Source organism: Vulpes lagopus, chromosome 4, assembly GCF_018345385.1.
Source record: "Vulpes lagopus strain Blue_001 chromosome 4, ASM1834538v1, whole genome shotgun sequence".
NCBI lineage: Eukaryota > Metazoa > Chordata > Mammalia > Carnivora > Canidae > Vulpes > Vulpes lagopus.
The window spans coordinates 112,548,467-112,564,044 of NC_054827.1; the positions used below are offsets into that span (position 1 = coordinate 112,548,467).

Consider the following 15,578-nt stretch of genomic DNA (forward strand, 5'->3'; position numbering starts at 1 on the left):
GTTTGTAAGAAGGATGATGGAGTTGAGTGGAATATTTTCTCAAGAATGCAAATTGGCTCAAAATTTGTAAATCAGTCAATATAATTCAGCATGGGGATCCCTGGGTGGCGCAGCAGTTTGGCGCCTGCCTTTGGCCCAGGGCGCGATCCTGGAGACCCGGGATCGAATCCCACATCGGGCTCCTGGTGCATGGAGCCTGCTTCTCCCTCTGCCTGTGTCTCTGCCTCTCTCTCTCTCTCTGTGACTATCATAAATAAATAAAAATTAAAAAATAAAATAAAATAAAAACCTTTAAAATATATATATAATTCAGCATGTATCAACAGATTAAAGCAAACACCTTAAGGGGACGCTTGGGTGGCTCAGCAGTTTGGCGCCTGCCTTTGGCCCAGGGCGTGATCCTGATGACCCGAGATTGAGTCCCGCATCAGGCTCCCTGCATGAAGACTGCTTCTCTCTGTATCTCTCATGAACAAATAAATAAAAATCTTAAAAAGAAAAAGAAAACACCCTATGATCATCTCAAAACATGCAGAAAATTTGACATAAATTTATGATCAAATCTCTCAGCAAAGTAGAAATAAAAGAACTTTATCGGGCAGCCTGGGTGGCTCAGCGGTGTAGTGCCACCTTCAGCCCAGGGTGTGATCCTGGAGACCCAGGATCAAGTCCCACATCAGGCTCCCTGCATGGAGCCTGTGTCTCTGCATCTCTCTCTCTGTTTCTGTCTGTTTCTCTCTCTCATGAATAAATAAATTTTTTAAAAAATAAAATAAAAGAACTTGATCAATCCAATAAGGGGAATCCACAAAAAACCAATCAGCACCATACTTAATGATTAAGTGGACTGAATGCTTTCCCTCCCTGTGCTCTCACCACTGCTCTTCAACAACATACTAGAGGTTGTAGCCAAAGCAGTAAGACAGGAAAAAAAAGTAAACAGCATCCAGATTGGGAAGGAAAAAATAAGTGTCTTTGGGGATATTATAATTGTCTACAGAAAACAAGAACAGTATTTTTTAAATTGTGTTTTCATGTACATGCTAGCAGTGAACAATTGGAAGAACTTTAAAAACAGAACCATTTACTGTAGCATCATAAAATACGAACTTCCTGGCAATAAGTCTAACATGTAAGATTTATGTGATGAAAACTCAGAACATTAGAGCAATCAAAGAAGACCCAAGTAAATGTAAAGGTACCCAGTGTCCACAGAGGAGAAGATTCAGTATCGTCAAGGTGTGAATTCTTCGCATATCAACCCGTAGATTCAACAGTTTCTCTTTTTGTTTTTAAGGATTTTATTTATTTGTTTATGAATGAATGAATAAATGAGAAAGAAAAGCAGACTCCCCACTGAGCACAGAGCCCAACACAGGGCTTGATCCTGACTCTCCGGGATAATGACCTGAGCCAAAGGCAGATGCTCACCTGACTGAGCCACCCAGGCGCCCTCAACACAGTTTCAATCAAAATCCTATCAAGCTTTACTTTAGTAATTGACAAGATGATTCTAGAATTTTTGTGGAAAAGTAAAGGACTTAGAATAATTAAACAAGTTTGAAATAAAAACAAAAAGGACTAAAAAAAAAGAGGATTCACACTGTCAAGTCAGATGATAAAGTTACTTTATTTAAGATAGTGTGGTATTGGCAGAATCATTGGAGCAGAATAGATCAGAAATGGATTCCACAAATATGGTCATTTGATTTTTTACAAAAGAGATAATTTAATGGTCTTGGAACAGCTATCTATGTGGGAAAAAAATGAACCTTTATTCACTCTACATGTCAAACAAAAAATTAATTTGAAATGGGTCAAAGACAAAAATGTAAAACCAAAAATTGGTTCCCAGGATCAGGTCCCACATCAGGCTCCCTGCAGGGAGCCTGCTTCTCCCTCTGTCTGTGTCTCTGCCTCTCCCAGTGTGTCTTTCATGAATAAATAAAATCTTAAAAAAACAAAATAATAAAGCCAAAAATTGTAAAATATCTACAGGAAATTAGAACAATTTCTGTGATCATGTTTTAGGTAAAGATTTCTTAGAGCACCAGAAGCACAAGCTATAATTAAAAAAAACGTTTAATTCTGCTCTTTGGAAAACACTCTTAAGGAGATTAAAAAGACAAGTCATAGATGAGGAAATACTTGCAAAGCACATGCCTGATGAAGGACTGGTAACCAGAGTATATAAAGAACACTCAAGCTTAATTCAATTTAAAACAGCAAACAACCAAATTTAAAAATGAGTAAGATATTTGAACAGATACTTGACCAATAGATGGCTGATAAGGACACAAAAGGATAGCATAATTAGTTCTTAGGTAAATGCAAATTAAATCACAATGAGATATCACTGAATATTAGAATACCTGAAAGTAAAAAGACTGATGATACTTGGCACCTCTGTCTGGCTCAGTTAGAAGAGCGTATGACTCTTGAACTCTGGGGTTGTGAGTTCTAGGCATAGAGATAACTAAAAACTTTTAAAAATAAGCAAATATTCTTTTTAAAAAAGGCTGACAATACCAAAATGTTGTGGATGTGGAGAAATTTGAACTCTTATACACAATGGGAATGTAAAACAGTACAACCACTTGAGAAAACAGTTTGGCATTTTCTTCAAAAGTTAAGCACACACCTACCATATTATCTACAGATTCCACTCGTAGATGTTTACCCAAAAGAAATGAAAGAATATATCCATATAAAGGTTTTTGATTAAAAAATAAATAAATAAAGGTTTTTGATTGCCCCTTTATCTGTAATAGCAAAATTTGGAAACCAAACATCCATATCCAGTTGAATGGAGAAACTGGTACATCTATACAATGAAATATTCTACTTAGCAATAAAATGAGATTATCTACCATACATGTAGCAACAGAGGGGAATCTCAGAAGCATATGCTAAATTAACAGCTAGATTCAGAAGGCTACATACTGAATGCTACCATTTTTATATACTATTTTGTAAATAATATAACCATAGGGAGAGGAATCAGATCAGTGATTGGAAAATCGGGAGAGAACTGACTTACAGAGCAATGTAGGGGAACTTTTGGGATGATAGAAATATCTTGATTATGGGGATGATTACATGATTGTATAAGTTTGTTAAAATTCATTGAACTGTACATGTACAGGGTTTGAATTTTACAATATATAAAATTTTACCTCAGTGAACCTGACGTTAATAAAATCACTTTTCTGTGGCACCTGGCTGCGTCAGTCAGTAGAGTGTACAACTCTGGATCTTGAGGTCTTGAGTTCCATCCCTGTGTTAGGTGTAAAGATTACTTACAAAATAAAATCTTTTAATAAATAATCACATTTCTTCTTTTCAGGGTCTTACTTTGGAGATATACTTCCATTCCTACTTCAGTGGAAGATTTGGGAAAGAAAGAAAAAGGAAAGAGCATCTCACTGTTGTGCTTGGAGGGTTTGCAGAAGATATTCAGTGCTGTGCAACAGTTCTATCAGCCCAAGATTCACCACTTTCTCAGGGCTCTGGGTGAGCTTTTCAGTTTTGAATAAATTGGCTTCATCTGGGTTTCTTATTCTTAACCAAACCTCTTGATTCTATTTACTAATCTACCACACGACATCTGAGAGCAGGTCCCAGTGTTGCTAATGAGTGACATCTAGTGGATTCAGAATTGGCATTTACTGGATTTTACACATGACCACAAATAGTGACTGGAAATTGGAAGATAGTGCTAAGAAATTGCAGAATGTTAGGAATATATTTAATTCTGCCCCCAGACCTTTTTTTGGCATTCTAAAATTTTAGCTTAATATTAAAAGGCCAAAAAAGCATAGTGAGTCGGTCCATTTCAAAGATCACATTCTTTTCCCTTTCCTAGATGTCACAGATAATGAGGGAGAAGAGGCGGAAGGCAGCGTCAGTCACAGAGCAGCATTCCAGATCCGGCAGTTTCAGGTAAGTAGCCTTGGCAAGCTGCTCTGCTTGCCTGAGGGCCCCTGCAGAGGGACTGTTAGCTGGGCCAGCTGGTGGGAATGGGCAGACAGAACGCAAGTAGGACAGGATTTCTTCTGGGTCATCATCTAAGCCACAGGACATAGCTCTGCTGAGTGGAAGGTAATGCCTGTAAAAGGATTCTGGGGAAGGGGGCGCCTGGATGGCTCAGTAGTTGAGTGTCTGTCTTCAGCTCAGGTCGTGGTCCCGGGATCCTGGGATGGAATCCCACATTGGGTTCCCTATAGGGAGCCTGCTTCTCCCTCTGCCTGTGTGTCTCTGCCTCTCCCTCCCTGTGTCTCATGAATGAATAAATAAAATATTTTTTTAAAAAGGATTCTGGGGAGGTTGGGTGTGAAAACCACTCCAACCTACAGCACTGTTGCCTCCAAGAATTACTGTTTGAATCGATATGAAGAGATAGCCAGGAGCCCATTAAGGTATGGAGTGTGTGTCTTTGTTTCTGAGCGTGGTATAGTTTGACTTTGTCAAATTGCACAGAGACTGGACAGTGAATCCTGTTTGTTTCTTTTTTTTTTTTTTTTTTTTTTTTAAGGATTTTATTTATTTATTCATGAGAGACACAGGCAGAGGGAGACACCTCACAGGGAACCCAATGCAGGACTCAATCCCAGGACTCCAGGATCGCGCCCTGAGCCAAAGGCAGATGGTCAACTGCTACGCCACCCAGGCGTCCCAGCCCGTTCATTTCTAACCAGTAGTTGTCACAGTATCAGGATTTTCTGTCGCAGAGGATTTCTGTATTTAACACATAATTTTTTAAAGTTTCTGCTCTGTGCTAGGGACTGTTCTAGGTGTTGGGGATGTAGCAGGAAACAAAAGAAACAAAATCCCTCTCCTTGGGGAGCTTACAGAATGGGGAAGAGGCTGGCACACAAAATAGAAGAGTATTTCAGGTGGTGAGAGAGGAATGGGGCAAGGGAATCAGGGAAGGTATGCAGGCAGGGCTGGGGCTGGAGCTAAATCGGAGATCAGTAGACAGGCCTCAGGAGGTCATGAGCTACCCCCAAGAGTGGGTGCAGTATTCATTCCTAACATGTTTGGCAGGAGGTTAGAGTCCACAGTTCTCAAGAGAACACTTGGATTTGTGGTCAGGAACAGGGTAGGAAACTGCTTGTTCAATCCAGGTTTATTTTCAGATTTTGTGCTCTCTGAATTTTGGTAGCTTTGAATCCTTTCTGTCCCAGCCTTAGGAATCTCCGGCTATATGTCTCTGCTCCATGACAGGAACATACCTGCTGATGTCTCTGTGTTCCTTTCTTTCCCAGAGGTGCTTGTTGAATTTACTTAGCAGCCAAGAGGAAGACTTTGACAGCAAAGAAGCCCTCCTCCTCGTCACTGTTCTCTCCAACTTGTCCAGGCTGCTGGAGCCATCCTCCCCTCAGGTAGAAGCCCCAGCTCAGTCCCACCAGCAGCCCTCAGAAGGCCAGGAGTGTTGCCTCACAGGGTTGAACTGTGTGGTTCCCTTATACATGGACTGTTGGTTCCCTTATACATGGACTGTTCCTAATACGGTACAGAACTGTAAATGTATTTTCTCTTTATGACTTTCTCAATAACCTTGCTTTTCTCTAGCCTACTTTATTGTAAAAATACAGCATGTAAGTACCTATAACATACAAAATAAGCACTGATCGACTATTGATACCATCAGTCCGGTTTCTGGTCAGCAGGGGACTGTTAGTAGTTATGTTTTTCATGAGTCAGGAAATTCTACATGGATTTTTGGCTTGGCCAGGGGTCAGCACCCCCAGCCCCAGCTTTTTTTTTTTTTTTTTTTTTTTTTTCGCCCCTGCATTTTTTAAGAATCAACTGTATATATCTCAATGTCTCCTTTCTTTTTTTTTTTTTTTTCAGTGTCTTCTTTCAAATTTATTTTTAAGTAATATAAGATCTGGGTAGTATTCCTTTTCTTACATAGTGTTTCTACCATGACATAATTATCTGCAGCCATACAGAACAAAAACCATACTGCTTTTTGTTTGGCTATTGCCCTGACCCTTGTCAGCAGTAAGCACTATAGAAAAAAAATCATGTTTATCTTTGGTGCATCCAACCTTCTTAGCTTGTGTGTTTACTCATTCTTGGTGTTTGCTCCTTTCTAAGATGAAAGTGTATTCATTATCATGAAGGTAGCTGACATCGAGCAGTTTTGACTTTCTTAGCAAGGGTAGCTGGTATGGAGTTTGGGAGAAATTCAACAAAAGGTGGTTAAGTCAGAAAGCATGTCTACAGTCCCAAAGCAGAAACGACTCCGTGGGATGGGTTGTGTGTATATGCATGTCAGTGTGCACACATGTGTAGGAATGTGGACCCCATGAGCGTTCACACACAGAAGAGAAGGGCTGCATTTTGTGGGTCTGTTCTGTTCAGGGGTGATTTCCTCAGAGGATGACAAAGAACATCCTTGATGCCTTGAGCACCTAGGGTGCTCCTACCACATCTGCTTCCTGATCTGTGAGGAAGACTGGCTCCTTGTGTGAGCCCTCTCTTCAGGAAGAGCTAGTAGCCTGGGAGGATGGCAGTGTGTCCGAGTGCTGAAAAGCAAGCCTGAGCTTCCTGTTGGAGATCCCGGCAGCCCAAACAAAGCCCCCTTGCTGGCTACTCCCTTTGTCCTAGCACCACGCTGCTCCTCCCCACCTTACTTTCTGCTTGTCATTTTTGTGCTGCTACTGCTGCAGCAAACAGAGCACTAGCAAGGAGACAGCCACAGGGAAATGGGGCCTGGGAGATCTGAGGGAAAATAGGCAGATTTAAAAGGCTTATATAGACAGGAAAATTTTTTTAATTCAAAACTCATCACCCACCATCCCCATAACTTCAGATAATCTCTTTCCAATTTTTTAAAATCCGGTTTTGAGTGGGTAATAAAGTCCTATGATTTGAAAACTGGAAATTATTAGTTTTGCAGTGAGTAGTCCCCCACCTTTAACTGTCCACCTCCACCTGTTCAATTCTTTTCCCCAAATAAGTGAATAACCTTTTTTTAGTTTCTGGTGTATCCCTCAAGAGTTCTTTATTCCTACAGAAGCAAAAACAAATATAGATCTTTATTCCCAACCCTGTTGTCCGTCTTCACCCAGAAGTCTGTTTGCATCCTGCTTATTACAATTAACACCGTATTGTAAAGACCTTTTTATATCGTTCACAGAGACTTTTCAGAATTAGCTTCTGAATTTATTTTTTACTCCAGTAGGTCAAAATTTGAGTTTTTACTTGTCACTCTGTACTTAGGCATACTACCTCTCATTGCCCTTGTAGCTGAAAACCTGTCCCAAGGAACTGCCGAAGCACTGAGCTGGAACAGGTATCTGCAGCGCAGGACGCTGCCACCAAGACCTTAGGCCTCCTATCCTTACCTGAGAAAACTCCAGCTGGTTGTTTGCCTTTCCTTTTTTTCCCTACTCCTTTCCAACCTCTGGTCTTTTGGCTCCTAGAAGCTGATTCAGGGATCTCCATTAGACTGATCTTCTTACAGATACGGCAGTTGTGGAGAGTGTGAGGCATGGAAAAGGAAAAGGCTCATCAACCCCAGGCTGTGGTCAGGAGGGGAGAGGAAGCTTGGGACAAGAGCCCAAATGACAGGACCTTCAGTCCTTAATGAGGCTGTGAACTTTGAGAATTGAGTCATATGGTATTATATTAGGAGAGAAGGACCAGTAATTCTCATAATTTTGGACCTATTTTTAATGCTGATCTTAGTAAATAACCACTTTAGATCCAAGCACATGTTTGGGCAGGTGATAAGAATTGGAAAGGTCTAGAGCTCTTGTAATCTGAACACTGAGCTCTGTCTGTCTCTTCACATGTTTCTTTAATACCTGTGATCTCTAGTTTGTGCAGATGTTATCCTGGACATTGAAGATTTGTAAGGAGAATAGCTGGGGTAAGTTTCCTTCCTTGTTTCCCTTTAGACTATGTAAAATCATCATTATCAAATAGCATTTAAAGATGGAAAGGTACTCATTACATAGTCACAGAGTGACCAAAATGAAAAAGCTGAAATACCAAGTGCAGAGCAGTTGGCCCTCTCGTTCACCGCTGGGGGAAGGCCACGATGTAGCCACCCTGGAAGACTTGGCGGCATCCAGTTACATCCAGCAGTACCACCATGGGGAGGACACAAGGGACGAATTCTGCAGGCAGAGACTCACATGTCTGTCAGCAGTGGAGGGGGCGAGGGAGTGACAGTGTGCACACATAGTGAAACACTGAGCAGCAGTGAGAATGGTAAAGCACCAACACAACATGCAGGAATTGCACAAACATGCTGTGGGACCAAAGAAGCCAAACACATAAAAAGTACTTCCTGCATGATTCCATTTAGATAAAGTTCAAAATCGGACACCACTAGATGTGATGGTAGAAGTCAAGATAGCAGGTTCCTTGCTGGGGCGAGTGAGGTAGAAGGGGATTTCTGGGGTGTTGGTAGTGTTCTGTTTCTTTATCTGGGTGCTAGTTTCCAGTGATAGTGACTGGTGAATAACAGGAAACCTCTGCTTTCTTTGTGCCTGTGGACAGATGCACCTTTGTGGGAGAGCTGCCTTAGGTGGACTGTGTGCAGCACTAGGATAGTATATATAGGATGTGGCAAGCTGTGTTTCTGGTTTGGCATCTTGTACCTTGAAGACTGACGGGGTTAGAACTTAACCTTTTAATTTTCTTTCCTTCCCACCGTTAGAGGATGCCTCATTTTGCAAGGGCTTGATGAATTTGCTCTTCAGCCTCCATGTTTTGTACAAGAGTCCTGTCACCTTGCTGCGTGACTTGTCCCAGGATATCCATGGGCTTCTTGGAGACATAGACCAGGTAGGTACCACAGGTGTCGCCACAACACTCCGAGTGGGGATAGGAGCCTGGGACCAGCCTTACTGCAATCACATCTCTCTCTGCCTCCTTAGGATATAGAGGTGGAGAAAACAAACCACTTCGTGATGGTGAATTTGAGAACAGCTGCCCCTACTGTTTGTGTAAGTGTGGAACCCCAAGCCATGGGAAGCCGCCTTGCCATTCCTTCCATTTTGTTCCACGTAAAGAGTAAATGGTTGTGGCTCAAGTCCTGAGGCCTGTTACCTGCTCGCATGTGGCCATGCTTGTTACGTTTAGCTGTGCTTGTCCTGTAGCTGTGCACAGGAGCCATGCCAGGCCTTCTTTTCTTTCACAGTTACTTGTTCTGAGTCAGGCTGAGAAAGTCCTGGAAGAAGTAGACTGGCTGATCACCAAGCTTAAGGGACAAGTGAGCCAAGAAATTTTATCAGGTAAGATGCATTCGGGGTAGAGTCCCAAGGATTATGGTAAGAGAGAGCCCACCAAAATCCAAATTGGATTGCTGCAAAGAAGTGCAGCTCAATTTGTTTCTCAGTTTGAGCCAGATTTCCAGTGTGATGGAAAAAAAGCAGATCATAGTGTGGCTTATGATAGAATGGCTATCGATTCACTCTGCACGATGAATTGCATGCTCGTTGTCCCTACAGGTTTCCATTTAATCATGGATAGCTGATTTCTAAATCTTCTTCACTTTAACTAGGAAATAAGGTCAGTGGGTTTGAATGTGCCAATTTCATTTCCTTTCAGAAGAAGCCTCTTCTCAGGCAACCCTACCAAATCATCCCGTGGAGAAAGCCATCATCATGCAGCTGGGAACTCTGCTTACATTTTTCCATGAGCTGGTGCAGACAGCCCTGCCATCGGGCAGCTGTGTGGACATCTTGTTAAAGGACCTTTGCAAAATGTACACCATTCTCACGGCACTTGTCAGATATGTGAGTATCAGAGATGACCTGAGTCACTCCTGCTGTGCTGCCCTAGCCAGCTGGAGACTAGGCCAGGGCAGCAGCTTACTGCTGTGGAACGCCCCTGCATAGAGCTCTCACCTACCACCTGGGCAAGTTGTGGTTTGATTCTGGTTTGGTCAGTAGGTGGCAGGTGTCTTGACAGGCCAGAAAAAAACCAAGTTGATGGCATAATTCTAAATCTGCTTGTAGAGGCCTTGGCGTTGTGGGGGTGGGGGGGGCTTCTTTATGTGTTTCACTTCTTGAAGTGAAGAGGATTACACTTACAGGTGTGTGTGTAAGTATATGGCATCTAATTGATGGTGAATACCTCCTTCAGTGCTTCTGAGACTTAATCTAATCTACAGCTGTAGAATTCAGTCCAACTCCTTATTGCACACGAAATTACACTACTTTTTTTTTTCTTTTAAGATGTTATTTATTTATGAGAGAGACAGGCAGAGACACAGGCAGAGGGAGAAGCAGGCTCCCTGCAAGAAGCCCAATGTGGAACTCAATCCCGGATCCTGGGATCACAACCTGAGCCGAAGGCAGACACTCAACCCCTGAGCCACCCAGGTGTCCCTTAATTACACTATTTCAAACCAGTCTGGGCACTAAAGAGGTGTTTAGTCCTCCTTTTGTTCTTTAACAAGTCAGTGTTAGATGCCTTATTACAGGTCAGGTACTTGGGTGGGAGAAAGGTGTTTTTGTTTTTTTCTTTTTAAATACAAGGCATACGCTGCCCTGAGTTTGAGTTAATGCTCCCTGGTGTCTATTAACAAGGACCTCTGCTCTTGCAGTGTTTTTAGTCCTCAGCAGACATTCAGAAGGTGATGATGGGAACTAAGTGACTTAGTTCTGATTCTTGCAGTGATCCATATTAAATACTCAGAAAGGCATAGACAGCCCAAGAAAGATGGTAGACTACCATGTGATGTCCCCAAACAGCAGTGCAGCCATCTCTGAGAAGGTACAGCTCTGGCCACATGATGTGGCTCCTAAAATTCTGTAGTGGAAATACTAAAAGCCTCTTCTCTTTACTGTCATTGTTTAAAGGAAAAGACAGCAAAGTCATTGGTTTTTTTAGATGCAGGGGCCATCAGCCTGAAGGATTTTTAAAGCAGTAAGCTGAACCAGTCAGAAATGGAAACCCTTCATTGCCTGTTGTCTAGGAGGCTCAGGAGCTTTGAGGAGGGGCAGAGGAAGCTTTGTGGCTAGGATTCCCCATAAACGTGTGCGCTTGTTTCCTTTTCCCCCTTCCTGTCAGCTGCAGATCCCACTCCCCTAGCTCACTGACTCACCTGTAGATGTCGGGATGCTCTTAGAGGACCTAGGCTAAATCTGGGAATCTTTGGTATCTTAGTATCTGCAGGTATGTCAGAGCTCCGGAGGAATTCTGAAAAATATGGAAAAGCTGGTGAGTTGAAAATTCCTTTCCTAGGAATGGGGGAAGCCTTCTGTTCCTACAGTTAAATTGATTTCCTTCTCTTTTGCTGCAGGTGAAACTGTCCGGTTCTCATCTGACTCCCCTGTGCTATTCTTTCATTTCTTACATACAGGTAAGCGATTCAGAGTCAATATCACAATAGATCTTCCGGTAGGGAAGGACTTCTTGTGTCCCCAGGGGACTGCCTGACCCCTTGAGCCCAGCGTCCAGGCAGATTCTTCCCTACTTACCGTAAGCTAAAGACACCCACTTGGGACCAAGCCAAGGCTTGAGGTTTTCTCGGCAAAGAAATCTTTAATTATACAAAGAAAAAAAGTTTTTCTTAATTTGGAGAAAGTGTTTGATAGGCTTGCATTTGGAGCAGGGAAGGAACACGCATGCTTGAGCTGTGACTTAGTTCATTTCTGGGTGATTCTAAATTCATGCCATTGGCCATCCTTTGGTGTGTGAGTAAAGTAGCAGTGAGCCCATGGGCCAGATGGCACAGTGTATGTGGGAGTAGCAGCCCTTTCAAGGAGCGGAGGGCATGTGGGCTGTTTCTGCCAGACAAATTAATGAAGTTCTCCTAAATAAAGTAGTAGGGTCTTTTAGGATTAGGAGAAATTTTAAATATCCTCTGGTCGCAAATACCACCAGGTTCTTGTGATACCTGAGACACTGTTACTGTTAGCTTAAACCAGGGATTTTAGGCCCCTGCATTATTGACATCTCTTGAGCCAGATAATTCCTTGACTTGGGGCCTCTTCCGTGCATTCTGGAACATTTAGCAGCATTGCTGGCCTCCACCTACTAAATGCCAGTAGCGGCCCCAGTAGCAGACGTTCAAAAACGTCTCTAGAAATTACCAAATGTCCAAAAGGGCAAAATCACCCCCAGTTGAGAACCTCTGGCTTAAACGCATGAAAACACATGGTCTCCCGAGGTCCCTTAGTCCCTGAAGTGAAGAGGATTGCAGGGCAGTTACTGATTGTCAAGGAATCAATCAGATGTGCACTAATGGGTTAACCTGGGCCAAGAGTCTAGAACCACTTGTTAAAGCAACCGATTGTGACCACTTTTATAGCAATGCCCTACTTGCTTTCCGCCTATGCGTTGTGCACAGACCTTGTTCTCTGTGAAATGTGCTTCACGAGCAACCTTGAAAGACTAATGAATGGTTCCATTAATTACAGTTCTTATCTAGAAACCAGGATTGCATTTGTCACATCTTTCGGAGAGCTATTTATTCTCTTAGAGCCCCTTCACCACCACCACCATCGCCCCCACCCCAGCCTTGGCTCTCAGTGGGAAGAAAGCAAAGAAAACTCGTACTTTCAGACCCTTAGCATCCTGCTCAGAGCTGTGCACCTGTCTGAGATGCCTCTTCTGGCTAGGATTCTAGCCCTCCTGACCCAGCAGGAATGGGCAATCCCCCCAGTCGATAGGGAGTGCTTTAAGGAGTTTCAGCAGGGTTCCATCGTGGGTCCCACCTCTGGAGACATCTCGCTTCCCATTTGGTCACACGGGTTCTACGGTGCCTCCCTGACCCTCTCTTAAAAGGGCCTCACCCTCCAGCCTGTTCGAGGGCTAGTAGTAGACTTCTTCACACCAGGCCCTCTGGAATCCCTGTCATTTCTCAGTTTCCAAAACGTGCCACGTGGACTAAGCCTCCTGCCGCTCACATGGTTGCAGTGGTACAGTTCTCCCTATTTCCGGGTCTCTGTTTTTGATCCTCTTACCTGTCCCATGGGGCAGGTGTGTACATTCCTAGCAGGCACAGCACATCCCTCCAGGTAAAGTCTCCTGTATTTTGTGTAGCCCTCATGTGGCATGGATCTTGACTCTCATCTGCCTTATCCTTGGTTCCCTTTATTCTTTCTCCAGGAGCTCTTTAGTCTGCAATATTTACGACACAGGGACGTGTTCCTATGACCTTTAAGCCTTTCTCAAGTACATAACCACCTGGCACACAAGACATGTCTGGTGTCTGCCTCTAAGTGAGAAGACAGCAGGCCCTGGGAGCACTCTCTGGCTTCCTCTCCTTTATGGAAACCCTCTGAGCCAACTGCCAGTTGGGAAATCACTATTCCTGCCGCCATCCTGACTGTCCCCACTGTGACCATCTCTGGACCTCGCCAGTCCCTTGGCTGTTCTGGTATAAGAACAGTCAGTCCCGTCTTCCATGCGCTAGTTCTTTTTAAGATTTTTTTAAATTTATTCATGAGAGAGACAGAGACCCAGGCAGAGGGAGAAGCAGGATCCTTGCGGGGAGCCCGATGCGGAACTCAATCCCAGGACCCTGGGATCATGACCGGAGCCAAAGGCAGATGCTGAACCACTGAGCCACCCAACTGCCCCCTCCCTATGTGCTAGTTTTTAAGACCAAGACTGTAAACCTCCCTCCAGCAAAAACCCCAGAACATCTGAGGATCATAAATGTCAGAGTGTTTCCCATCTTCCAGCATCTGCCGTCCGTTCTCTTCACGCAGACTTGATTCCTTTACAAACCCCCATATTCTGCTGTAATCCCCTTTTTAGAACATTACCAACAGCATCTTCAGGAATGAGAGAATTTGTTTCTGTGTTTTTAGAACAAGAGTCAGAGCCTAACATGTACAGGAGAGAAGAAGGGGAAAGCCCCAGTTGTTGCCACGGCCATGGTAAGCAGCCGCTGCTCGCACAGCAGCCCCAGGGAGCTGTGGAAATGGGCAGGGACAGAGGCTGATCACACAGAGCCCACGTGCAGCAGGATTCCATTTATAGAAGGGGCCTGGGACAGGCAGAGCTAGAAACAGCATGTATCAGCGGCTGGGGAATGCCTGCTGAAATGGTCCGAGATTCCTCTGAGGGAACGAAAATGTCCTTTGATCAGGGTGGTGGTTGCACAACTCTGTACTGACCACTAAGCCGTGCAGTGTCGATGGGTAAACCGTGGCATGTGTGCACTGTAATCGCGACTGCGATTTTACAGAAGTGGGGGGAGCTGCTTCTCTGCTCACAGGTTTTGTGTTCAGAGGGAACATCTTTCTCCCCTGAACCAAAAACCACAGTTTTCAGTAAGCACCTGATGATCTTAAGCTTTCTTTAAAAATGACTTAGGAAAAGTTAATGAGCCCAGAAGATGCTCCTGAGAGGACATGGAAGAGGTGAGGCAAGAGCAAGGACCAGGGTGTTCTAGGACGCTGCTGGCAAAGGTGGCTGTCTAGTCTCGGCAGCTTGGCAGTAACCGCTGGATTTCAGGAGCTGCCCTGGTGCACTTTCCAGTTCTGCTTGCAGGGAGTGGAGACTAAGGCCTGTGTATAGGATGGGCCTAGCAAGGCCTCAGATGCACACTAAGTGGACTGGCGAAACAGGCTATATAAATGCATTTATTAAAAAAATAAACTTAAAAAATTAAAAATAAGTGGATTTATACTGTAGAATACGACATGGGCAAGAGGAACACACGAATTTAAATGTTCACATACACAATTCTCTCCAAGATAATGTCCTTCCCATCCCTTTTTTTCCTCACATCCTCGATATGGTCCTTCTCCGTCAGCCAGCCTACATAAACACTAAATACTGAGAAATTACAAACCGGATTCAGGGCCATCCTTATGGTCCTTTGAGATTTAACTGCCAGAAATCATAGAGTATTGGAACATAGGGAATTCCCCTTTGCTTGGAAGGCTACTAAATGCTTCAGAGGACAACTCCAAAAACCCTTGAACCTGAAACTTAGGTTTTCTCCTCTTTGCCCCATAGGCCCGAGTCCTTCGGGAAACCAAGCCAATCCCTAATCTCATCTTCGCCATTGAACAGTATGAAAAATTCCTCATCCACCTTTCAAAGAAGTCCAAGGTAAACCTGCTGTTCTTTGTTACTATTTCCGTTTACCTGGGCGGGTCCTGGCCCACAAAGGCAACACAACTGCCTCTGGGGAACTGGGGAAGAAACTAGAACCCGGTTCTCTGTGACCTGATGACCTGAATCCAGACATCATGTAGGAACTAGGAAAACCAGGTCAGGAGGGTGTGCATGCCTGGAGGAGAGGCTGAAGGGCCTGTCTTAGCCAGAGGGAAACGTGCCCACACCTGCGATTCTGTCCTAGGTGAACCTGATGCAGCACATGAAGCTCAGCACCTCAAGGGACTTCAAGATTAAGGGAAACATCCTGGATGTGGTTCTTCGAGAGGACGAAGATGACAACGAGGTCAGTGCCTGCTTCGAAGTTGACCCCTCTCCTGCCCGATGGCAAAGCCTGGCTGGGAGCAGCACGGAGAAGGCTGAGACGGTCAGGCATGGCCAGAACCAAGGCCTGTCACAGAAGTCACCCAGAGTGGTGCACATTTGGGGTAGACCTTTCTAGAAAGGGGGCAAGGACCCCAGTTCTTATG

General features: G+C 44.0%; 1 protein-coding gene across 4 annotated transcripts in view; it reads left to right on the plus strand.

Annotated features, from left to right (window-relative positions):
- The window catches only part of FANCI (FA complementation group I), an 82,307-nt gene that overhangs the window by 66,006 nt on the left and 723 nt on the right, over nucleotides 1-15,578 (plus strand). For all 4 annotated transcript variants that reach the window (XM_041752728.1, XM_041752727.1, XM_041752729.1 and 1 more), the window contains 13 exons: nucleotides 3,347-3,513; nucleotides 3,866-3,942; nucleotides 5,268-5,384; nucleotides 7,834-7,885; nucleotides 8,681-8,808; nucleotides 8,901-8,969; nucleotides 9,164-9,257; nucleotides 9,574-9,761; nucleotides 11,137-11,190; nucleotides 11,273-11,332; nucleotides 13,791-13,859; nucleotides 14,947-15,042; nucleotides 15,293-15,394. In XM_041752728.1, coding sequence (XP_041608662.1) covers nucleotides 3,347-3,513; nucleotides 3,866-3,942; nucleotides 5,268-5,384; nucleotides 7,834-7,885; nucleotides 8,681-8,808; nucleotides 8,901-8,969; nucleotides 9,164-9,257; nucleotides 9,574-9,761; nucleotides 11,137-11,190; nucleotides 11,273-11,332; nucleotides 13,791-13,859; nucleotides 14,947-15,042; nucleotides 15,293-15,394 — 1,273 coding nt within the window. The remainder of the gene's footprint in view (nucleotides 1-3,346; nucleotides 3,514-3,865; nucleotides 3,943-5,267; nucleotides 5,385-7,833; nucleotides 7,886-8,680; nucleotides 8,809-8,900; nucleotides 8,970-9,163; nucleotides 9,258-9,573; nucleotides 9,762-11,136; nucleotides 11,191-11,272; nucleotides 11,333-13,790; nucleotides 13,860-14,946; nucleotides 15,043-15,292; nucleotides 15,395-15,578) is intronic.